This window comes from Falco cherrug, chromosome 5, assembly GCF_023634085.1.
Source record: "Falco cherrug isolate bFalChe1 chromosome 5, bFalChe1.pri, whole genome shotgun sequence".
Taxonomy (NCBI): Eukaryota; Metazoa; Chordata; class Aves; order Falconiformes; family Falconidae; genus Falco; species Falco cherrug.
In genome coordinates, this window is record NC_073701.1 from 46,678,994 (window position 1) to 46,703,947 (window position 24,954).

Consider the following 24,954-nt stretch of genomic DNA (forward strand, 5'->3'; position numbering starts at 1 on the left):
TATTGCTATGTGTGCAATCACGTGGACGTGAAGGCCAGCAGCGATGTTAACCTCTGTGTACTCAATCTGTAACTAATTTATGAGCAAATAGCAGAGCCCGATGTCAGCAAACAGTAAATAAATCTGAACTGAAAAGTAGTTTAAACCATTATTTCTTCCTAAGAAAAGGCTGACCCTGAACTATTATTTTGAAGCCTTTACTGACGTGAAGAGGGGCTGGGTGAGGGGAGGCAGCAGGGTGCTGGTGCTGGGTCCTGGTGCAGCTCACTCTCAGAAGCCACCGCACTCTCAGAAGAGCTTGCTCACCTCCAAGGGGACACAAGGCAGAGTGCCTCACTGACACAGCTCCTTTCCTACCTGCCTCTTCCTCACAATGCCACTTGCTGGCAAGGACAGTTTGAGCCCTCCTGCACCCTGACAGCAGGCTCTGCTCCTCTGGATTTGTTCCTCTGTGGTCTCAGTACATGTCTACCCCACATTTGAATGACACTGCTCCTCCAGGGATATGGAGCTGGCTGCTCGTCCCTGCTGTTGTCACCTAGCAGTGAGCAGTCTTGTCACAGCTAACAGAGCTGCGTGAGAGCCATGCTCTGCATTTCTCCTATAGATGCCACAGGCGTGTGCATTTGTGGACGTGCACATGTCCGAATCGCTCTGTGCAAACCGGATGCTTCTGTATTTCTATATGGTGTCACATGGAAGCCTGGCTTAACGGGGAGGAGGACAGCAAGCCACCCTACATCTTCTCCCCAGGCATAGAGATGTCTCCCTTTGCATCCTCCTTCACTGCAGCACACCACCATGGCTTCTCTTGTCTTCAGTTCTAAGTCAGAGCAACACCAGAGCTGAAGAGGAGTCACGCCACTGGTTGAGAACAGGGCAGGTAAGCTGCAGGAGGAGAGTGCACGCCATGGGCAGGAGCCTTTTCTCAGAGGATGCTGCAGCCCACCACCGCTGCCTGACCCCTTTCATTCTATTGCACTGACTCCCCTTGGAAACAGCCTAAGCTGTCCTAACCAGATAGCGAACCAGCTTCATGTTAAACAACAACTCATCAAAAATAGCTTCAGTTACAGCTGAACGCAAGCTGGAACTGAACAGAAAGTGTGCTGGTCAACTTTCTGGTCTCCTGACCTAAACAAGAGATATTTTCTTTAAAGCCTTCAGTTCACACTGTGTACCACAGGAATCTTTGACCTGCAAGAAAATGCATGAATATTTCAATGCAGACAGCAGCCAACTGAGTAATTAGTGAGAAACACTTTACAGGGCATTATAAATGGAAGGGTGAGCAACACCAACACTACCAGATAAGCACAAGCAGAAAGGAACAAATGAAGGGCATTCCTGGAGGACTGCAGATGTGAAAGATTCATAAACCAAGCAGCTGCAAGTCCAGCTGGGGGCTTGATGGTGACGTGAATAGGGCTTTGGGCATTAATTTGATGGGACGGCTTGATATCACCCTTGCAAAAAAGCAAATAATTTAAAGCAAGCTCTGAACTTACAAAATTAAACAAAAATATAGAGTTCAACTGTATCTTTCTCTGGATCCTGCTGTCTGACACGTTTGGTATCCTTAGCCTTGTCTGGGAAGGATGCGATTAATTTAGTTTTTTACATTATTTTATTATTTTTTTATGGACTAAGCTACCAGCTGGTCACGCATCAGGGAAAAAAAAACAGTGCTCTTCTGCTCACGGCAGAACAAGAGAAGAAAGATAAGAGATGGGCAGCTCCTGTCCCATCTGCATAGCAGCAAAAAATCCTCAGCTGCAGGCATTCAGAAATGCTTCCCAGGGTGGACTGTGGAACAGACATGCAAATGACAGAAGTACTGTCCAATTTAGTTGTCAGGAAAATTTTAAATTCTAGGAGGGAATTTTGCTTTCCTTTCACTTGGCTGTGCTTTTGGAAATATTCCTTCTCAAAGACCCAGAGCATGTGGGAGTGATGCAGAGCACATCCAACAGTTCAGCTGAGAGCTGTGGCATGCAATGAAAGCTGCCCCCATTACAACTTCCAAGTCAGCGTTTTACTCTATAAAGCTGAGGTCAATACAGCTCAGGGTGCTGAGATAATGCAGTGATGCATGGTCCTCAGGAACGCAAGGCGTTTCCTTAATCACCAGTAACTTGGATATTTTGATTTGGTGATTTCTTAATCACCAGTAAGTTGGATATTCCTGGTCATCCCAGCTTCATTTCTTTAATGATCCACACATCTTCCTATTTACTGCAGAGGTTACATCTGATTATGAATTTACTGCTGGATCAAGTAATGACACAAGAGGCACTCTTGAGATAAACTTGTTCACTTCACTGAAAACTATAAAAAATATTTAAAGAACTAGAAGTCACTGAGCTTCCTTTTCATTTTGAGGTGCTGCATAGGAGGAGAGCAAGAGCGAGAGCAAGTGAGCTGGACCTTGACTGTGGCTAGCTGAGGAAGGCAGAAGTTCCAGTCACTGTTGAGGGACAATCACTGCATTCAAAGCAATTTCTGCCCCAGGAAGGTCTGACGGAAAATACTGATGTGCTTAAGCAAGACAGGCCAGTAACACCCCTTCTGCTCCTCCTCAGCAGGAACCAGGCTCTGTCTCACTTAGTCTCCAATTCCTACCTTTCCAGATATGCTTTAAATCAAGTCCAGCAGCCCTCGCTCAGCTCTCCTCCAAAATGGGCTGGCGTTTGGTGAACAGAGCGTTATGCTAAAAAGCACTAAGGATCCAAGCCCCTTCAGGTGAAAAGGATCTAAACCCCATGTCCTGGCTACATGGTTAACCCCCAGCTATTATGCTAAAGGCACTACAACTACTGAGCCCCTTTGTGATGTCAGCCAGCCTTACTTCACTAGGTGGCCGCCTCCAAAGAGGACACAGTGGTCTGGGAAGCACCTTCAGCAACTGTAACAGTGCTTTCCAGCAAAGTCAGAAAAGGTAAGGAGTTTAAATAGGTGGGCTGAGGCACCTCTTCAGCTCCCCAGAAGCACCAGTCCCCCTGCCTGTTGACAGGGAACTCAAGGCTTCAGAACAGTGGTTTTCTTTTAAAAAAAACATAAAAAACTCTTCCAATATGACTTGCTGTACTTCAGGAGACCTTCCTCTCCCTCACAAGCCTTTGTAACACCCAGAGAACACTGTGCTTCAGGACCCTGATCTCCATCTTCCCTAGCTCCCTTCCCCCAAAAAGAGGTATATGAAATTCAGGCAAGGCAATATTACTGTAACTAATGGGAACAAAGCATTAATGTAGGCATGAGGACCCCATACTATGTTTTATTATTTTCTTGTAAGTACTAGACAGGGATTTGTGATGACAGATGAGAAATAGGGGCATTTGCTCTCACCGCCACTCCTACAACACTGAGCCACTCACTCATAGAGTAATTTCTCTGATACTATGGCTACATGGATTGCAATACATCACAAAATTCATAGAAAAAGTACTGTGCATCCTTGTTTCTCATTTATTACAACTACAGTATTCAGAAGATCCTATCCCATTAATAGTGACTGAAAAAATATTATAAATGAAAAAAAATCAGGATCTAAGATTAATTTATCTACCCCAGATCAAACCACTACACTTATCGATACTTACAAATGCTTTATAATCACATGACTGGAAGATGAGTTTCTCTGGATGATGTTGCCAATATTGTACCGGCGTTGATGCTGTGGCTTCATTTGGAGGTCGCAAGGTAATTGAAGGCTCTCCCCAGTCTCCTGTCTGAAAATCACAGTTGTTCCAGATATAAGTGAAGTTGCAAGCAAATTTGCCATAAAGTAGCCCCCCACTGTTGTGCTCAATTAACAGTAATTTATTTTCTACACATAGAACCATGTTATTAAAGTAAGGGAATACAACTCCTACAACATTTTTCATGATTTACTTTATAATCCAAAGTCATCTACTGTAGTGCTTAATGAGGCTTTAATTAAATCTATTTGTTTGGAGAATAAAATCATTAGGCACCAGAAATGTTCCTTAAAAATAACTGTTTAGAATACATATATGAGGATGACAGTACTTGAAAAAAAAATCACAAGATGCACAAAGATGCCATTCACAAATTCCACTATGTGTTTTACAAGCTTTTCTACATAGCCAGTAAGTCTTCCATTATCCAGCACATATAACCAATAACTAACTTTCCTAAATGGCTAAATAACGGAGACTTGGCTTTGATCTGAAGACTTATTATATATTCTTCAAATGTATGAGGCATTCTTTAATCTCTTTACGAATATTTACTTTGATCATCATCTCTTGATGTCTCATTGTAGAGTTACTAACATTGCCCTTCTACCTTTACCATTCTCATTGATATAGGTGATTGCCTTCCTGAGCTGTCATCGCTCCTCTTTCCTCAAAGTCCTCAGAGAACACCGGAAGGATAGCAGTTTGCTGCCAAATCCTGTCACAGGACAATCTTCCCCCCTCCAAAAAAAGCCAATGCTGACATTGGTACAGGAATGTCCCCAGCATGGCAGTGCTGGTCTGGGCCTCACCTGCCATTGCGTATTTTCTGACATGGCTTTATCGGACCTGGACTGACCTCTGGGCCCTCGGGGGCAAATTCCACCTTGCAGGTCCATGCAAAAAAATGTCTTATTTTGAGGTTGGTTATTTTTTAACTCTGATCTCTCCTACTTTTGGGTCACATGTGCCCATGCTACCCATGTCCTCAACACCAGGGACGCTACCAAACCAGTGTCAGCTCACTTTAACGGAAAATGACCCATGGATGGAGTCATCCTCCTCTTCCATCTGTCACCAGCTCCACTGCTCCCCTACCCTGTCTGGTCTGGCCCGTCTCTGAATTTCCCTCTCTTTCCCTCTGTGTCTTTTGGGAATCAGATTTCTGCTTCCTGATCCTCCTTCATACCCTGCTTGTTCTCTCTCAAACTATTTTACCCTCTCCTATATGATTATTTCAATTTGGATTACATTACTTCTTTCTTCACCTGCACTTACCTCTGTGTATTTTCTATGCATGTCATACTGTTAAACTACGTGTTGAAGCTGGCAAGGAATTGTGTGCTGGTTACACAATTTATAGGGGTGATGCACAGTCTATGGGAACGATATTTGTGTGTTATGTCAAAGGATGGGAAGGCGGGCAGGGGATGGTTAATGAGGCTGTATTGGATAGTGTGGTACTGGAGCATGACATAAATGGTATGGAATAAGGGGTAGAAAACGTGCTGGTTTTGACTGGGAGAAAGTTAACTTCCTTCACAGCAGCTAGCATGGGCTATATTTTGGATTTGTGCTGGAAACAGTGCTGACACACAGGGGTGTTTTAGTTGCTGCTGAGCAGGGCTTACACAGAGCCCAGGCCTGTTCTGCCTCTCACCCCACCCCACCAGCCAGCAGCTGGGGGGCACAAGAAGCTGGGAGGGGGCACAGCCGGGACAGGTGACCCCAACTGACCAAAGGGGCATTCCATACCATATGACATCATGTTTAGCATATAAAGCTGAAGGAAGAAGGAAGCGGGGGAGAGAGCGAGCGGCTGTGTAGTGCTTAGTTGCTGGCTGGGGTTAAACCATGACAAATTGTCATCAGCATTTCACATAGAATATGGCTAGAAGTTAAGATTTCTAAAGCAAAAAGAAGTTAAGCATCAAAACCACATGAGAAGTATCTTATCGAAGACATTCAAAAGTCTGGCAAACTATCACAGCGCACTAATTAAATCAGGACAGAGTAAACAAAACAAGTACATCATTTTCATGTGTCACAAAATAATGAAATGACACGCATTTGCACAACTCTGCAATGAAAAGCAAGAGATAAATCTGGAAACATCAACATTACCCTGCCAATATGGTAACTTCAAGCAAGTGAACATCATAAAACAAGTCAAACCTAGTTAATGTTGGCACTCTTAGCACATCTACAAATTATACAGTATTGTAATTTCTGTTTTGCCTAGTTAAAGTTGCCTATATGCTATGGATAAGACCAGTTTTTTAAAGGAAAACAGCCAGGAGCAATTGCTCCAATTTTTGGCATTCCGTATCCACAGAAATGAATCCTTCTGACCACTAACGTATAAAAACCCTCTATCATATTTAATCTGAAGTGTGAATTTGATTCCCACTTTTTTTGGGGGGAAATGAATCAGTTCTCCTTATAAAATACAGTTTCCATCATATTACAAGGGGCAAGGATCTGCATCCTTATTAGTGGAGTTCGTATTTGACTACAAGATGGATTGTACCAATCACAAATGCTCACAGTGTGCTCATCTGTCTCTTATGAACTATCCAAGGTCATAGCTAACAGACCACTTGAAACAGTCCTCCTTTTTTTTTCCTAATAAAGATACACTCCTGCATGTTCTGTGTAAGGAAGCACATCTCAGGAGGTACATCTTATTCATTCAGCAAAAGGTTACTATGATGGAACTGGAGTAAATCCAGGACAGACAAGCTACAGAATTACATCTTTTGACCAGACAGGACCAAAATTTCTATGGAATAAGTGATGCTGAGTAGTGCTCCAAAACCTTTCGTTGTGCTGCTCTGCACGTGACTTTCCTCACATGCAGGAAACGGGTAGCAGGGTACATGAGGAGTACAATAAGTACATCATTTTATGGTCTGACTCCCTTTTGCATGGAAGATACTAAAAGCATGGAGAACTGCATTGTTTCTGTCTGCAAATGAAGGGCAGTAACAAGAGGAAAAGTGATTCCCTCTCATATTGGTTGTTTTATAAAGGAGCTAGGAAGCAACAATCACAAGGAAATGAGAAATAATCTTCAACCAGGCTAATACAACTAGCATATTAGACACAGAGAGAGGGACTGTGTGGAGACCACTCATTTATATCCAACATATACAAACATCCTAGTACTTAGTCCTCTTAAATCAGACAAAACAGAATTGGTAAGATTGCCATACATGTCTCTAGGATGATCTGAACATGAGATCATGGCACCAAACGTGTCATAGATCAAGGAGAATCTGGACGACACTCTTGGCCACATGGTTTAGCTTCAGGTAGTCCTGCGAGGAGCAGGGAGTTGGACTTGATGATCCTTATAGGAGAGTCCCTTCCAACTGGAGATATTCTATGATTCTGTGATAATACAGCTGAGGTTAGGGGACCACAGAGATACAAGATTTCTGCTGTTGCTGACCAACCACTGCACCTGAAGACCTTTCGTGTATTTCAACGTGTCTTGCAAAGGGAGCAGCTACTAAGAAAAGCTGCATAAAATTAAACATTGTAGGTATAGATTATTAGGATGGATGAAGGTGACATGTTATACACAGTCATAAAATTTTCTTTTGTAATTGTATCATAAGTGGTTTTTTTTAATATTCAGCAGAAGTGGCTTCTGGTCTCCTTTCCTTTTGTTTCTTACAAAACTCCTTAGATTTTTAAACCACACTATTGCAAGTATTCATTCACCTATTTAAACTGAGTTATAAAAGGGTAGTCTCCAAAGCCCAGATCTGTGAAGATGTTTAAAAGTGTAATTCCTATTACATATTCCCCAAGCAATTTCCTTTCATTTCCTTTTTTTTTTTTAACTTTTCTTTAAACAAACAAACAAAAAAAGGGGTGGGGTGGGGTAAGAAGGGCTTTTAAACAAGATTTAGACTGCTAACTGCTTTCATAAATCTGGGCCTAAACATCTCTACAGCAAGAACAGGAGCTCCTCAGCTGACTGACTCTAGTCAGCAGCTGTGAGATTTAGGATGCGATGACGGCAATTAGCTTCACGTAAAATACAAAGTAGAAACTTCTTTGACCTAGAGAAGACTTGAAACAACAAGCCTCAAGTCTAGGGTAGAGAGATGTGAATTACTAGTAGTTCTGTACCTGAGGAATTGGTGCGGAACAACTCATGGGTGATATACTGAGATTCAGGACCTTCAATAAGCACCTAAACCACTTCCAAGCAGTATAGAAATATTTGTAAATTGCTGTGCAGAACCAACTATGATGTTTGATTTAATTTTTAAAAATAGGTTTGATAGGATAAGGATTTCCTGGTTTGAATATTTAATTTGCAATTACAAGAAATAAACATTTAAGCTTATGTATTTTTTATGACACAATATATGTATGGAGATTTTTATCTCTTTGATGAAGTAGAAAGGCAAGAGATAATTTATTCTTCATCTAACTTCACAGCTCATCAGACAGCTGTGCAATTTATCACGTGGCTTTTGCTGTATTGCCTATGTTTTAGTATTCTAACCTCCCCATGCCTTTAACCAGCATCTTTCCTCTCTCAGGCCTCAGTCACCTTGAGAAAGAAGTTTTTTTTTTTTCCTCCATATTTTGCAGATAAAGAACTTATCTTACAAAGAATCACAAAACGGTCTCAAGTCAGGTGCCAGAGTGGTAAAGATTCAATCATCTTACAGTGACAACTTTTAACCATTAAGGTCATAGCCTTAAAGACCAGTATTTCATGCTCTTGCAATGCTTCACAACCCTGAAAATAGGCAGATGTGCACATCTCAGTGCTGTAGAAAGGGTCAGATGCTTAATGTCAGAACCGCTAAAGAAGCAGATTACTACTATTAGGTAATTTTTTACAATTGTTGCAAATTTTCCTATCTCATTCCATTCCCTGAGAACTGTATTTCATTCATATTAAAGGCACCTGTATGCAGAGGTAGACTCAGGTAAGAAGTAATCTCAATACAACTTCTATAAATTCTAACACCCGCATCATCTTTTTATAAAAATGTCAAGTTAAACACCCTCCATGCTACAGGGGAAAAAAAAAGGGCCTGGTTTTGAGTGGCTTGAATGCAGTCATTTTTAACAGGGACCACATCTTACAACTTTTCAACTGTTAAAGCCTAATGCCTAGTTGTAACATGCATTAGTCACCATGACAATAATGAATTTGAGCACACATAGATACAATGGTTCTGGCTGAAAAATTAATAATTTTCTCCCTGTAATAATTTTAAATGTTCTGTGGACCAGCCAAATCCTCATTGTTTGCATACATTTGAATTCCTAGAGTGAGAGAAATCTTTTTAGCACCTTATACCTTTGGAACTTGAAATAATGGAAACAGGTTTATGGCGTACTTACGTTTTAAAAGCTTCTAAAGCTCGGTAGCCAAAATGGCCCCTCTGTGGCAGAAATGCTCCACGGAGGCAGTTATATGACAGAAATCAGGAGAAATCTACAGCTCCTCTGAAATCCTACTCTGAACGACGGGCTGTTGTCCTTACCACACTGCAGTACAGATCAGCCAGTTTGCTCTCATGTGCACAGCACATGTGACTGTCACACAAGCGATGAAAATTCAAAGCACCATCAGTGTTACCTCTAATTCCCCAAAAGTGCCTCTGCACACACCGTGGCACGTTCCACAGCTAGGCAAAGCCTATAGGTTAACACAGAAAGGGCAGCACAACACATTGTGGGGGTGAAACTGTGCAAATCGAGCTGTTTACACGGTTTCTTGCTTTGGAAAAGTGAGCAAACAAAAACATCAGGAACAGAAGTCAAAGCTCCCCCTGAGCGAGACTGCTGCTGGCAATCCCCCCATGTCCTGTATGTGCACCATACAGCCAACATATGCTAACCACATGGCACGATACACGAATGCGCGCACACATAATCCCGAAAGAGGGCAGACAAGTTACAAACTTTTTTTGTCATTTCAGCGACATGACACCCGTAGATAACACCATGGCAACAGACTGTACATCCATAGAGTGACAACATAGCCATTTATCACTGTATCTTACATTATGAACCTGATGAATCGATGAGAAAGGATATCCTGCATTCTGGTTGGTCCAGATCTCACAGACAGAGGACTGCTAATATAAACAGAAAACTACATCTCATCTTGTAAATATTAATGCACCACAACTGCCAAAAGGCAAGAATCATTAAGAAAAGGCTTGCAATAACATTAAAGAAGGAAGTAAAACAGCTGTTAAAAGTAATTTTTTATTTATTTGCTGACAGAATATTTTCGGACTGACTGGAAGGAAACATGGTTTATTCAGAGACTTCAGAAGAGGTTTCAGACTGAGTACAAGAAAACAATTTGGTCAGAAGTGCTGGCTGGTGATGTAAAGAGATAAAGTTATGCAGGCATAAACAGAAAATGCAGAGAGCAGAAGAAATATTGGTTACTTTCAGTTTCTGGCAGGAAAGAAACTTGAAGTCAACATCCCAATTAAGTTTTAAGATGTGAATCTCTCTCTGTTGGAGACTCTCACAGGGAAACAGGAAGGGGAAAAACTGGCAATACAGTCAACAGGAAAAATACATTTTCTTTGTAACAATTACCAGAAAAGAATGCATTGCAATTAATTGAAGCAGTTGCCCGCCACCTCCTTCCAACGGCAGTTCCTTTGCACACAAAGATACAGATAATACTACCTTTGGTACTGACCATGACCCTGCTGCGTAAATTAAAGGTTTCAGTCTACCTTCTACACTATCATACAGATAGTAGCAAAGCAAAGTAAGCATACTGTAGCATCTCTAGCAAAAGCATCAGAACTAGGCAAGCACAGCATTCACCAGCATCTTTTACATATTTCCTTGTTTGGACACTCATCAAGAAAGCATCTGTGACACCTCAGCAAGAGCTAAGATAACATTTTACAGTAGCCAGGCAACTAAAACAAAGCATCAGATGTAGGATCTGCCCACAGTATCTTTGGCAGGCTGCAACAAAAGGCAATAAACACGCATGAAAAATGCAACTGCAGCATCCAGAATAGATAGCAATTAATGTATCAGTAATTTAACAACAGCAAGAATGTGCATTGCTGGTTCTTGTCAGCAGCAGCAGCGGGAATTTAGCACCAATACTCAAAACAACCCAAAGAATTGCAACTCTTCTTAGAAATATGGCTCCTGCTCTTACCTTTTGTAGCCTGAAACCTGGCTGCTTGACTGGTGACAGACAAGGTTATCGCTTGGTTACTGTCAGGGCAGGCTGGCATCCTCTCATGATTGACTACCAAATGCTGCCAGGCAGGCTGCCTAATGTTGTTGATTGTCCCTATTTCCTTCATGATCAGAAATGCAAGAGCATACATCCCTTCCTCTAGCTTCAGTAACTTAAAACTTTCCCGTATCTGTTAATTTCTTCTCCTTCATCTTGTTCTCAAAGTTATTTGCTTCTCCTTCATGATGTGCAGGGCTCTGCATTTTGATAGCATTAGCTAATAAAAACCTTGACTTTGGTTCAGAGTCTTTTACCTCATCTCTGCAACTTGCTACAGAACAGCCCTCCTCCATGTGGGTGAACACATATTCTCAGTGCAAGGCCAGTAGCAAACACCGCTCCAGCTACTTCTGCAGTGCCGTTATTAGGACACTGCACTAACGACCTTTTTTTCTGTATGTCAAGCAACCTCTGGATGCTCTGGCCATGCCCCTCACTGTGATGCCAACGTTTGCTTGCCGGGGGCAGTCTGGTAAATGGGCATCCATGACACGAGGTTGTGCCCCTGCTTTGCAGAAGAAGGGTAAAAGAGAAGGCATTTCCATGCCAGGTGCAGCATCCCCCAGCATATGGTAATCAAGAAAACATACTGCAGTGCTATTTGGACACACTCACTGAGGTCTTGAAAGCAGCAAAGTAAGGCAGCACAGCACCATACGCTAGCAGGTGTTTTATTTCTCCCCAGCGCTGGCATGGGGCTGCCATGATGCCATCATATTGTGCAGCCGATTCTCACCATCTCGATAGTCTGGAGACAAAGGTGCATCCTTAAATCCTGCCCCTCCTGCGGACTTGCCTTTAGGGAGTGGTGTGGTGCCTTGGCTGGATCAGCCAGGAGCTGGTGCCTGTCCCCATGCAACAGAGGCGTGTGGGGCTCACCCGACAGAGCGACAGGGCTGCTGTGCTGACAGTGAGGCTGCAACAGCCACCCTACTGTGCTGCAGCACCTGAATGCATAAATACACTGGATACATCTACCGGCTGCTTTGGTGCTAACTCAGGAACAGGTAACGTGACACTGTGTGTACGCAATCTTTAAGTTGCTCCATTTAAAATGAGGGCAGGGAATCAATCCTTTCCTATACATACCAATGGTACCCACCCTTCTCCCCCCTCCCCAGCTCATCTTCTCCCAAACAAAAAACTCAGGGGTTAGTGTATTCCCTGTAAGATTTGGGAGGTCTTAATCTGATGCCTTTTTCTGACTGTGGGAATTCACATCTATGTATTTCACCTTCCTCTTTCACAGGTTAAAGCAGCAGAAGATATGCTGTCTTCAACCCCTTTTATAAATGAAGGGAAGCCCTTCTTACTATTTTTAATTATTTGGAGAGAGTGCATAAAAGCAGATGTTTGGAGCACTCACCTGCAAGAAACAAGTTCTGGGTCCAGGTCTCTGCTTGCTCCAAAGACTGTTTAAGGGAACTGCCCCCATCACGCAGACCTACCTACCTCCAGAACTACAGGTTTGGAGGATGTAGGCTTAAGGTAAATCATCTTTAAACAGAGGTGACTTGATTTATTAAATCAACAATTAATGAAGAGGACCAGCAGAGACCAAGAATTTCCCACAACTGTATGAATGCCCAGTCAGAAGGGCAGCAGTGCAAAACTCATTACTCTGTTCTGCTCTCATTAACGTTTGAATGACTAAGGTACTGAAATGCAGTACTGAAGGAACATTAATTTTATGGAAGGTAATGAATTCAAATTCAGAAACCAACCTTTTCCTTGCACCACTGTAAAAATATTTAGCATTTACTTTATACATATTTTATGTCTTCAAAGTGCTGAAATTTTTTAATGAATTACAAAATCCCCAGAAGCATTTAAAGTTGCATACCCCTGTGCTGAAGAGCAAGGAACCAAAGAAAGGAAAAAGGTTAAATGAGTATTTGAGGCCAGAAAATAGGCAGTAGGAGGGAGAACAGGGATTAGGCTTCAAACACTCGCGATTTTCAGCTTCCAAAAAACATATGCCCTCAAAAAGAAGGAAAAATTCAATCTGTGCATCTGCTTCCACCATAATAAACACACTTGGGCACTTAATACCACTGACACAGAGGTTCTAGGAGTTTAATAAAGAACATTTTCCTAAGCAATATGGTAAAGAGCAGCAAAAAACCAGCATCAAAACATGCACTTATCCTATTCTTCCCAAAAGATAAATGCTTAAATTGCAACAAGACTGCTGTCATGGTACCATTTTTGTGATAGGTGTAGATGTCCCATGCATAAAAGACTTCCATGCCTAGTCACCGTGGGAGACAACTCTGGCGGGCAGGAGGGACAAAGGATGGGAGAAAGGGAATGGCCTGAGCTGCACAGCTCCTGCCATCGGCTACCCATGATACAGGTGGCTGGTTACTGGTGTGAGAGGGAGGTAGAGAGGTGAGGCGCCGTGTTACCTGGTCTCCACTCATCCTCCTCCCTTCCCAGCAATCGCAGTTCTGCCATGGTCTCCTTACCACTCTATGACTGTCTTTTAAAATAATTGTTAAAGGACATTTTCACTTATCCTGTTTATTTAATTTAACCTGCTTAATAATAGTTCTTACTGTTCTTGCTAGCTTCCTCCAAGACAGGAGAAAATAGGGCATAATTACTTCAGACACCTGTAGTAAAGTCAGTAGCTAATTGTGTTCCAAAGCGTTTGCACACTTCCATCTGCTTTGAGTCTTTCTGATTACTCACATACTTACTGGAAAAGCTGTAGGACAGTACATATATAAGTCTTTAAGGTAGTGGGCTGTGTTGGAGACAACTTAGTGTTTCACAAGGTGAACAAAGTTCTCTAAGGAGAACTTAACTTAGGCTTCAGCCCTATAACAGGGAAGACTTGGTTGATAATCTGAAGACAGAAAGTAATTGTACTGAAAGTGATCACAAATCTGTAAGATTGATCATGGAAATTATATACTTTCTAAGGAGAGGAAAGGAGGAAAGCAACAGAAAAGAACACCTGGACAGCATATGCAGAAGGAGCAGGAGCTGGCTGGAAGGCAGTCAGGCTGTGACTGCTCCACACAGCTTAATGAACTTCACTCGACAGCACTTTAGGAGTTGTTAAAGGTTTACCTAAACTAGAAGCAATTATCCTCAGAAAGTCACAGAAGATACTGAAAGGACCCTGGAAGGTCTAAAAGAATATTTAAGATGGGAGGAAAGGATGTTTTGGGAAGTAACAGCCAGCCTAACTCCAGGGACCAGTAAGTTACTAGAAATGTTTAAAAATTCAGTCACCATCCTTTGGTCCTCAAAGTCTATGAGACCTTCTGCCATTGCTCCTGGCCACCCAAAATAAACACTTAGGAATATGTGCACATATGTGTGTATCTGTATCTATGTACATATTATTGAGAATAACAGAGAAAAAGAACAATATTGCCTGCCATGTGCTCCCCAAGACAGTTTCTGCAGGCCAAGAAAAATGGAAGATGTTTATAATGAGGTTGTTCAGTATGAATCATCTCTGATCAGATTTCCTTCCTTTATTGGAAAACTGGACAACTAAATCAGCAGCAGCAAAGAGAAGCACAGCAGGACCTAGAAAACGACTGTGTGACTCCTGATGTGGCAACACATGACATGCCCCATACACAAACTAGTCTGACTCAAAATGCAGTGATTGCACAAGAAGTTGAAATGCACCATTTAGATAATTACCTGTACTTAAGCACAACTGGCCTGGAACAAGACAAGGCAATTTGCAATGACCTGCTCCATGCTTGGCTTGGAGGAGCGCTCAGGGTCTCTAGGGAGCACCCAGACACGAGGGACTTGTCAGAATGGGGTAAGAACTGAAAATGGATTTGATGAACTACAGGAATCAGTTGGATGAAGTTCAACAAGATAAAGAGCATTCCTTGGGAATATAAGATTATATACACAAATAAAATAGCAAAGAAATTAGCAGAGCAATTTAACACAGAGGTGGGGAGAGAAGAGGACCTGGAAGTTTTAGTATACTTCAAATTATATACAGCAGTCTTGCAAAAGAAAAAGCAAATAAATCACATGACAATTCAGGCTGCAAGGGAGCTCAGGAAGTTTCCACTCCAACCTCAGCTCAAAGCAGGATCAGCTGTGAGATGGGACCAGGTTGCTCAGAACTTCATCCAGCCAGGTCTTGAAAACCTCCAAGGACAGTGACTGGACAGCTTCTGTGAGCAGCCTGTCCCCCTGCTTGCCTGTCATCATGGAGAAGTTTCTCTTGGCCTCCAGTCAGTGCCTCTCCAATTTTGGTTTTAGTACCCAAAGCCGCCTCTTCTCCAGCCAGCCCTGACTGCCCAGTCTCCTCAGAGGGCAACTGCTCCAGCCCTCGACCATCCTGGTGGCCCTTTGCCGAATTTCCTTCTCCTAAATACACCCCCCCGCCATGTATTTAATAAAAGCAGCATATTGTAAGACATGGGAAGGAACTTTTGTGCCATACAAGGCAGCAACCAGTGAAGGCTGGTGGCATCCAATTTTAGCTGCTGCACTTCAGGAAGGATGGAGGCACACCGAGGGAATCCAGGAGAGAGTAACAACAATAAGCAGACATCTCGAAAACAGAAGGGCATGGCCCTGGTTAGGTAAACGTGAGCCCCGATGGTCTGTTCACCTCTGAGCTGGTCTGAGTAGAGGTTGTTGGTGACTCCTGATGTCCTGCTGCCCTCTCCACCAATCCTCAGCAAGGTCACCCTCTCTTGCACTTCTATGTCACAGAGGCGGCTCATGTGGAGAAGGGGAGGTGCCAATCATCACCTCCTGGCTTATTCCCCCACTGCCTCATCCTCTGTGTCTCACTGCAGGGCTGTGCCTCGGGAAATCACTCCCATCTCCTGGTGCTGCAGCTCCAGCAAGGTGCAGAAGGGAAAGAGAGAAACAGCAGCAAGCCCCACGCCCTCTGATGCACATTATTTAACTTGCTAACTATAATTCTGTCTTGCTCCAGAAACAAGGAGAATTTTGGATCAAATCCCAGAAAAATCACTCTTGGCATGGTGAGCAACCTTTAAAGGTGCAACAGCTGAAAGAAACAAATGAAAATTGGATGAAGGGGGCTGCCTGGCCCCTTTTTTAATCATCACTCCAAATGTTTCAGAACCGTGGGAGAGCAGTTGTGCCATCTCAATAGATGCTGCTTCCCTCAGGGTTCCCAAAGCTCTGGGGAGAGCCTGTCTTAACGGCAAGAATAACCACAGATCCTCCTTGGAAAACAAGATCTTCAGAAACAGAGAGTGAAATTTGAAATTAGTACTTTCAGAGAAGCAGAAACTAGAAATAACACTTCTTACTAGATTAAGTACATATGCTTTGCATTGGTCTATTTCTTTTGCTTCTCCTGAAAAATGCTTCATATGAAGATTTCCAGAAAATCACCAGCCATCTTGGAACGATTTTCCTGGAGGCAGGCGGCGGGTGACCGGTGTGAGCACGCTCCAGGTCAGTGCACCCAGCCAGGTCTCGGAAGAAGGTGTGCGCCATGGCCAGCACACCCCAGGCAGGGAGACAACCAGCCCAGGACCACAGGGAGCCTGCGAGGACTGTCCCCTCCAGCCCGCAGCAGGGGGAGAGGAGCCTCCTCCCACACCAGGGTCGGTGCTCCAGGTGCCACGCACCTCCACCTCCCGCCACATGCAGGGCCATACGTCACACATGTTTCTCTGGTGACAGAAGACCAACAACACAGCTGCGCTTCTCCCTAGCCAGCCGACACCCTCCTTCATGTGACGGTGATCTCCTCTGATACACAGTTTTCATTTTATTTCAATCCAGCAACCCAGGAGCTGGGCTCCTGCTGGGGAGGCCCGATGGAGGGTCTCCCCAGGGGTTTTGCCAGGGCTGCGGCTGCCCTGCACAGCACCTGGAGGTGAAGCTTTCCAGCCGCAGCTCTGGCCCTGTGACCACTGCCGAGCAGCCGAGCCTCTTCTGAGTGACAACATCCCTTCTGCTAGCGCTGCCAGCTGCAAGTGCACCCCAGCCTTTTAGCCCTGCATAGAGGATACAAACTTCTGGACGAATACCACCGATAAAAATCATGAGACTTTGGTCCCTCAACATTAGGTAGAGGTATCTACATTTTAGCAAAAAAACCCCAACAACAACAGACTTGGATCTTTCAGATGAGCACCCCAAATTCTAGGTTCAAGCTTTTTCTAGCAGCTCAAAAATGTAAATGTTAGATATCCAAGTTCAGCTTTCATACAATCTTTCCAATGTAGAGCTTCCAGCTCACAAGACTGGGTGTGAAAACCAGTAAATTAATATACAGCATCTGTCCTCATCTTGAAAGAATATTTGTCCCCTTCCTGGTGTAGCATTTATGGCTTTAGTTGGGATCATTAATACCAAATATAGAAGCAGCTTCCTTAATTTCATATGCTGAAGCAGCATGTAGGTATGATCCACATCCCATGACTTTATTTCTAAAATCTTAGCTTCTGTAACATTCTTGAAAAAACTGTATCTTTCTATTCAGGCAGAAATTACTTAGATTTTCCATAATGTCTTTATCAGTTTACTTGTCCATTAAATACACAATACTCAAGGGATTCACAAATGAAAGTTCACTGAAATTTACAGTTCCAAGATAACAGCCGTCTATGGCATTAATATCTATATGAATTAAAAAGACAACTGTCAGTAACATCTATACCACTCAATAAAAATAGATTCAGTTAAGCATTTTCCTTTTGATGTTAAATTCAAGGTCTTCACAGTTCAGTCATCCTTCTGTATTAAAAATAAAATGCACCTAAAAATATGAACCTTAGAGCAATTTGTTTGGATTTTACATACTTGTCTTTAAAATGGCTGGCTGTTCATATGCTATCTCATGCTTATAAAAAACAGAAGTAAGAAAACTTAGAAGTAACAGAATGAAATAATCTAGGCAAGCATGTTTTTGTATTTATTGCTTCTTAAATCTACTAGTAAAGAATTCTGTTATTTCACCAGTAATTTCAACCACTGATAAAACCCATTCTTCATTGCTTCTTAGATAATCTCATTTTAAGCACCCTTATTTTCCTTCATTCATTGTAACCTTTCAATCCTTCTGAAGCAGAGAAGGAGACAGGAAAATAGCAAACAAGTAAATAAAAAAACGTCATACTGTGATCGAAAGTTAGAAACCCAAAGGGTGGGTCTTACAAGACAAGAATTTTATTTTTGGCTCCTTCAAACTTCCTGTGTCATCTTAGCCAACCTGAAACATCCCTGCGCCTCATTTTTCTTGGCTGTACAATGAAAGACATAATTTTAAACCTTATAGACCCACAGTGGACTGGAAATATAAATGCATTAGTATTTGTGAAGTATTTTGAAGATATTATTACGTTGAAGGTATTATTTCACAAAGCAGCAGAATTATTTCATATAAATCTGCCTCCGCTAATTCTATCTCTTGTGTTTATTACACTTTTTCTCTATTGTAGAGAAAGGATCTCTGGTACGATCTCTGTTTGAATGACTGTCTCCTGCTTACCAGTCCTAATCCCGCAATGAATTATTGTATCTCACAAAATAATGCTACAAGGCAGAATCCCAATAATTGGGGTAGTTTTACTTCAAACTTACTACCCAGTCATTACAATGACAAAACACATTTCAGTAATTGTGTTTTAGGGGAAAAAAAAACACAGCAAGAGCCCTCAGTCCATGGGACTGAAGAATCCAGAAAGGTTTCAAAATTAAGTCTGGCTTCAGCATCTCTGGGAACGAACTTCTCCCGCCAGCCTTTGTGAGTAACTTTTGCATCTCCCTGAGATCTTAAAGGATTCTCTTCCTTCCACCACAGCCCACTAGGGTGCCCCCCCATATGGGCCGCAACCAGGTTTATCCTACCAGGAAGCTTACTCTGACTCATTACTGGTTTTTCCTCCCAGAGGCAGACACAGCCCGGAGCCTTCCCCTGAGCCCTAACGAGGCACCCACCCACCGCCTCCTGAAATGACAGATCTCCCTCATCTCGGGGTGCACTGCGGGTTCAGTCCTCTGGGGAGAGCGTGCATCAGCATTGGGGTGATGCCTCACCCAGCTCTGCTTCTGCAAGAAGCAGCGTGGGCAGAGGTGCTCCCCACACCTCCCTGCCCACCCGCTGTGGGGAGGATGCCCTCTGCCCTCGCCCCAGGCTGCAGCGCTCTGGGCACCACCACAAGAGGCCTTATGGACCACTGTGGCAAAAAGCACCGTATGTCACCGGCTGAGGCAATAAATAGCAATAGCCTCAGGGCTAGCAGTCTGGGATATGCTTGCAGCTAGTACCTAAAGCTTCTGCGCTGCCTGGAGAATTACAGATCCCAAAGACCTGACATTTTAATTGGTGTATTTTAATGAACTTAGCTATGCTTCCTTTTAACCTCCACAGCTTTTCCCCGCAAATATCTGTTTCTTCCTCTCCGTGATTTCAGGGGTGAATGAAGAGCCCAGTCCCCTCAACAGGACTTCTCCTATTGGTTCTGGTTCCAAAGTCCTTAGGCTTTGCCTGCATGATTTCAGTTCTATTTTAAAGGTACAGGCAATCTTAGGAACAACCTCAGCTATTTTAAGCTACGTTAATTTGATCGTACCAATCTACAGTTTGCAGGCTCAGAATTCAACATCCACAGTCAAAGATGACTCAGACTACTCAACCTTTTCCGGATTTCCCTGCCCCCCCATTTTTTGGGGGGGGAAACAAACCATCTCACAACCTTCTGTATTACCTTTTCGGCAGTTGTGTTTTATCCAAACAGACGTCAAAGACTTTCCAAGTGGGATGACCAACTGCAGAGCTGGATGACCAAACCCATTGCAGTGGGGAATCTAAATTGGGTAGACTCATTGTTTATATTAGGATTTTCCCCTCTTAGGTCACGAACAGTCTGCTAGGGAACTGTGAATGAAGGTACATGCTGGCCTTGAGACAAAACCACCCACATTAAGTAAATTTAAATCAGTGCTTCCTCCAGGAAACAGTGTTGTATTGCTTACAAGCAGATTTGATTATGGTTTAGAGAATTGTTTAAGCTTATTTAGCAGATCAAAGGAAAACAGATTTAAACTGATGTGCACATTGTTTTAACAAACACTGGTTGATACCTGATGCAAAGATCAACATGCTTAACGACTCCCATGTAAAGTTTAGTGAAAACACAGGCCATAGTGAAGATGGAAACATCAGATCTCACCATTTTCTCTTAGATTTTAAATTGAGGCTAAAACCGGCCTCATCCTAACATTTCTGAAATAAAATTAAGTTCATGAAAGCAATGCCATGAATAAGCTCTCAATACCATGTTGGCACCTCTCTTCAAGGCCATAAAAATACCCATTAATCTCATCATGATGAACACACACCTAAAACCCTTAAAAAAATATCACAGCCATCAAAGATGTCTTTATGCACATCTGTCTACTATAGCATCCAATAAACATGCAGATACATACAGCAGCATGCAAACAGCCTAGCAAAGAAAGGGTTAAGACAAAGAATATCCTCAAAGCAATTCCAACAGTTCCTCTACATCATTCTGTTTTGAGAAGTATTCTAGCTGGAAAGCTGGACTAGTATCTCAGAAGTTGCTGGTGAGCTGACATAAGCAAAGGAACCTGCAAACTGCAAGGAGGAAGTTGCTAGATAAAAAAAACAACCATGGAGCTCATGTTAAGAATCAGTTGAATCTCCTTTATTTTCCAGAAAAAAATATTTTACCTTTAATGTCAAAAGGGTTTGGGGGAAAAAGACTGAAGGAAATAGAATTCCTTTTAGCAAAGCACATATTGCAAAAAATAAATTTAAAAATCTAGAGGCTAGAATGGTTCAAGAAATCCCTGATTAGCCTCTTAATGGGGTGAGTCCAATTTAGTGAGAATGATCACCAGAGGGAGTCATTGACTTTCCCATTAAAGTCAAAGGGAACTTTACATACATCAGGCGCGCAGAATTTCGGGGCACAGCTGAGAAAGACTCCAAACAGATTGGAGTTCAGGGACTAACACAAAATGCTGTTTTATGGATTTCATCTGACTTCATTTTCCTCTTTGGAGTCCCAAAGGATGACTGCTATATTCCACAGTGAAAGTTAGAGAGAAGGCACTGAAGTCACTCAGTGAGTACATACTCAAAAAAAAAAAAAAAAAAATCTCAGCACTTAATTGGTTTTAAAGCAGTTTGGAGTGGTGTGAGTGCTAACTGCTCAGTTTTCCCTTTGGATATGCAACATATCACAGCCCTGCAAAAGCTATTTTTAACAGCACAAAGAAAATCTCCAGGTGCCATATATGACAGCGTATCATACCTCTTAGAAAAATCAGGACTTCAAGCAGGAAAAGAAAAGAGTCAAAAGGAGACAGGAAGAATTGCTAGTATGTTTTTCTGGGGTTGTTTTGTTGAGTTTTTTTCCCCCAATGCTGGTGACTAAAAAAGGAAGTGAGAACAGGGATTTGTGAACCAAGTGATAAAATCAACTAAGTAGATGAACCAGTCTACTCAGCCATGAGCAAGTGTGCATTTCACGCTCTACCACCAAATTTCATGACCTTCAAAGAAATATTTCCATGTTAAGAACTGGGCTTTTCCTTGCTGGATTTCAACTCAACCTTGTTCTTGCAAAAAAACACAACAAACCCTGCAGACTTTGGTTTGAAAACAAGCTCATTCACTAGGCAACTTTCCCCTTTATTCTGTACAATAAGATTATATAGTAGAAAATTAGGAGATTAAAAAAAGGCAAGGAAACAGACCCACCCAACCAAATGCAATTTCACTTCCCGAGAAACGTCCTCTGAACAAATGGAATCCAATTTGTTTCTGTGTTCCCAGGTAACAACAGCACCTTGGTTTGCTTGTTTATCTAATTACTTCTTGTTCATGCAATTAGCTGACAGACTGCAGCCTTTTGTTCATTATGTTAACTGTAACACAGTTATTTGCATAGCTGTTGCCATTTTGAGTCTGAGTTTTGGATAGCGGCTCTGTTTTGGGCTGTGGCAGGCAGAGAACTGCTGGGCAGCCTCACACAGGGCAGCACGCAGCGACCTGCTCCTTTGTGGAGTGAGTCGCTCCAGGAACTGCCCTGGCTGCCCATCTGCTTCTGACGGTAAGTCAAAGCCCTGTTTCCAACACATGCCGCAAAGCACCACATGGCTTCAGACCTGTCTGTCTTCCATCAGATGTACCATCAAAAAACAGTCGAATTAATCCTAAAGCATTTTTGCCAACAAGCTGTCCAAGCTTAACTTTACCGCCCTTTAGAATGGTACAAGACATCACTCCAGTCAACATTTGCTTGACTTAAAATTATCAGTACTCTTACTGCGGTTCTTATTGTGCCTGGCTGAAAAAATTTAGAGATGGAGACTACTTTAGGCTTTCTTTCATGAACAGTTTGATTTAACATCCAGTTGAGTCTAGTTCTGTTGTGATAATCAAATGAGTTGTTGCACAGTTAAATCTTTTTTTAAACACTCAAGATATATCCCCAGATCACTGAGTTTAGCAGAATGCTGACCCTCTCCATTAATAAATGCAGCAATCACCATCCCCCAAGTCCTCCGAGTTTCTGGCAGTGAACTGACGTCAGCTTATTTCTATCTAGGTTGCTCAGAAACTGAGGAACCCGCACCTTCCTACAGAAGCAAGAGGCAGAGTCAGTGCCAGTGGAAGTCTGCATGCTCTGGTGTGGAGGAGGCACCTTCAGCTCGGCCTCCAGGCACCTGAACACCCCCAAAACTCTACCTCAGAGGGGAGAAACTGCACACCAACTTACACTATTTGAAATATACAGAACTGGAACAGACAACTTGGAAAAATTGTCAGTCTTTGCAGTTTACATTTCAGCCTTCATATATGACCCACAGCTATGGTTAGGATTAGTTCTGTAGCCAACTGCAGCAAGGCGCAGCCTTTTAACGGCATAATTTTAACCCTACCTGTGCCATCTGCCTCTCCAGCTTTGACCGGGGAATATCATCAAAATAGTTTTCATTTCTTCTTCTCCTTGCATCGCCCTGCATGATAATGTGGGGAACGTCCAGGGAGCCACCAGTAGTGAAAGTGCTTTGGCTAAGTGATGGAGACAACTGAGGAGGAGTGTGGTTACCACTGGGTTCCTGGACAGAGAGGAAAAAATGCAGTGTAAGAAGAACAGCATATTGCTGACTCCAAACCACCCATTTAAAAGTCCGTGTTAATTATTCATACTAAAAAAATTAAGGAACAATTCCTGAAGTAGAGGTTACTGTGGACAAACTTTTGAGATTTGCTAAGGTGGAGAGCCTATATGGAAGGAAAAATAATTTCATTATTTACATGAACTAGTGGCAAATTCCCTCTCCAAAACCTCTTTGTGTAATACATACTCTCTTTTAGGACTGCTGGAGAGATAAAACAGTAAGTTACTTCTTGTCAAGGCCCAAATAAAGCCCATGATTTAGGACTAGCTATTTGTAAGATGAAATACATTCTCACCACTTCTGAGCAGCCACTCTTGAGCAGTGAAAGTGATTTGAAAGTGATTTGAACTCTAGCAACATCTCTTGCTGGAAAAAAGAAATGCATGAACATTTACAAAATATAGACACTTCTTTTGCAATTTTTATAGGTCTTGCCAAACATCCGTTTAACCTGAAGTATTGGATATCAGACACAAGCTAAATAATAATTCCTAGAATGCATGAAAGCATCAGAATACAAATACTTTACCAGGCTTGTAATCTGTGCTGAACTGTGACCTTTATCAGTCAGTGTGCAAATACTACAGCGAACTGATACGTGAACTCCATCTAATAAATGGCAACATGTGTCCTCTCAATCATACATTTTACCAGCATCTGCCATCACACTGCTCGCAGACAGCCACTATATGTATGTCTGGGCACACCTATTCTCATGCACATCACATCACTTGTTCAAACACCAATTACAAACACTGGTGCCCAGCCACACCGTTCAGCCCTGCCTTGGAGCCTGCAACCAGCAGAGGCAGTGCTACAGTGTACTGGCCAGCCAGCCTGCACACACAGCACCCCAGTGTGGACTGTAAAACACTGTCATAGCAACTGGATAGGGAAACATGTTCCTCTCTCGTGATTTAGGTTACTGGGCTCAATTTATCTGACACTAGAGATTTCTCTGATAATAAGTTCTTTGGAGGGAAAATACCCAGGAATGTGTTTGCACAGTGCAGACCTTGTTTAAATTACCTATTACTGTAATACTGCACAACAAGAAGGGACCTGAAGATATCAGAGGAAGCAAAGACCTGCTTCAGTGTGCCTGGATGGTAAAAACACCTGCCTTTTTATTTAGACAAGCAAAGTGGGCATTTCATGCATGACTACATTGAAGCAAACCTAATTCTGAAAAGCATCAAGGTACTTTACTCCATTGCTGTTCAGAAACAAGACCTGGTGTAAGAAATCAGAGAGCTGTAATCTATTCCAAATGGAAAGGAAAGTTGCAATTCTCTGTATGTGGTCAAGTAATAGTAACATCCGATGTTAACAGCTGAAGCGTAGCAGTCTATGTGACATTATTCCTTGCAATCACGGTAACAGATTAGTATTTTTTATGTTGGCTGACTAAAGTCAGTGAGTCAGGGATATATAGTTGTTTAGCAACATTTAATTAACTGGGATTATTTTTGGTTTTTAATTCTTTAGCTTTCCTATGATTTGAGACAAGCACTTGATGTTTCCCAGGGCAAAAAAAAAAAAGCGTGTTTTCCTCTTAGGAATAGGTTTTTTCCCTCCTTCACAAAATCCACCTACATTTGGCCCAGTTAAAAGCTTCTGAAAAGCTGTCGTCTGCCCATGCTCAGAAGGTTTGGTGAGGCATAATCTCTAAAACCCACCCTCCATGGGCCCAACTCTGCCTAGATGTGCACACACCTCTGCCCTGAAAATAACCCGAGTACAGGGGCACCAAACAAGATCCTGTCTACTGACTGCTACCTGCTGCTTCAGCCAGGTAGCAACCTCTGCTCTGAATCGCTGTTCACCCACTGTTAGCAGACT

General features: G+C 42.6%; 1 protein-coding gene across 7 annotated transcripts in view; it reads right to left on the reverse strand.

The window, feature by feature from the left end:
* ANKS1B (ankyrin repeat and sterile alpha motif domain containing 1B) overlaps window positions 1–24,954 on the reverse strand; it is a 441,494-nt gene that overhangs the window by 24,201 nt on the left and 392,339 nt on the right. For 4 of the 7 annotated variants that reach the window (XM_027812342.2, XM_027812339.2, XM_055712228.1 and 1 more), the window contains 3 exons: window positions 22,870–23,049; window positions 9,746–9,820; window positions 3,603–3,731 (listed from right to left, as the gene is read on the reverse strand). In XM_027812342.2, coding sequence (XP_027668143.2) covers window positions 3,603–3,731; window positions 9,746–9,820; window positions 22,870–23,049 — 384 coding nt within the window. The remainder of the gene's footprint in view (window positions 1–3,602; window positions 3,732–9,745; window positions 9,821–22,869; window positions 23,050–24,954) is intronic. The other 3 variants (XM_027812345.2, XM_027812343.2, XM_055712227.1) reach the window with 1 other exon arrangement.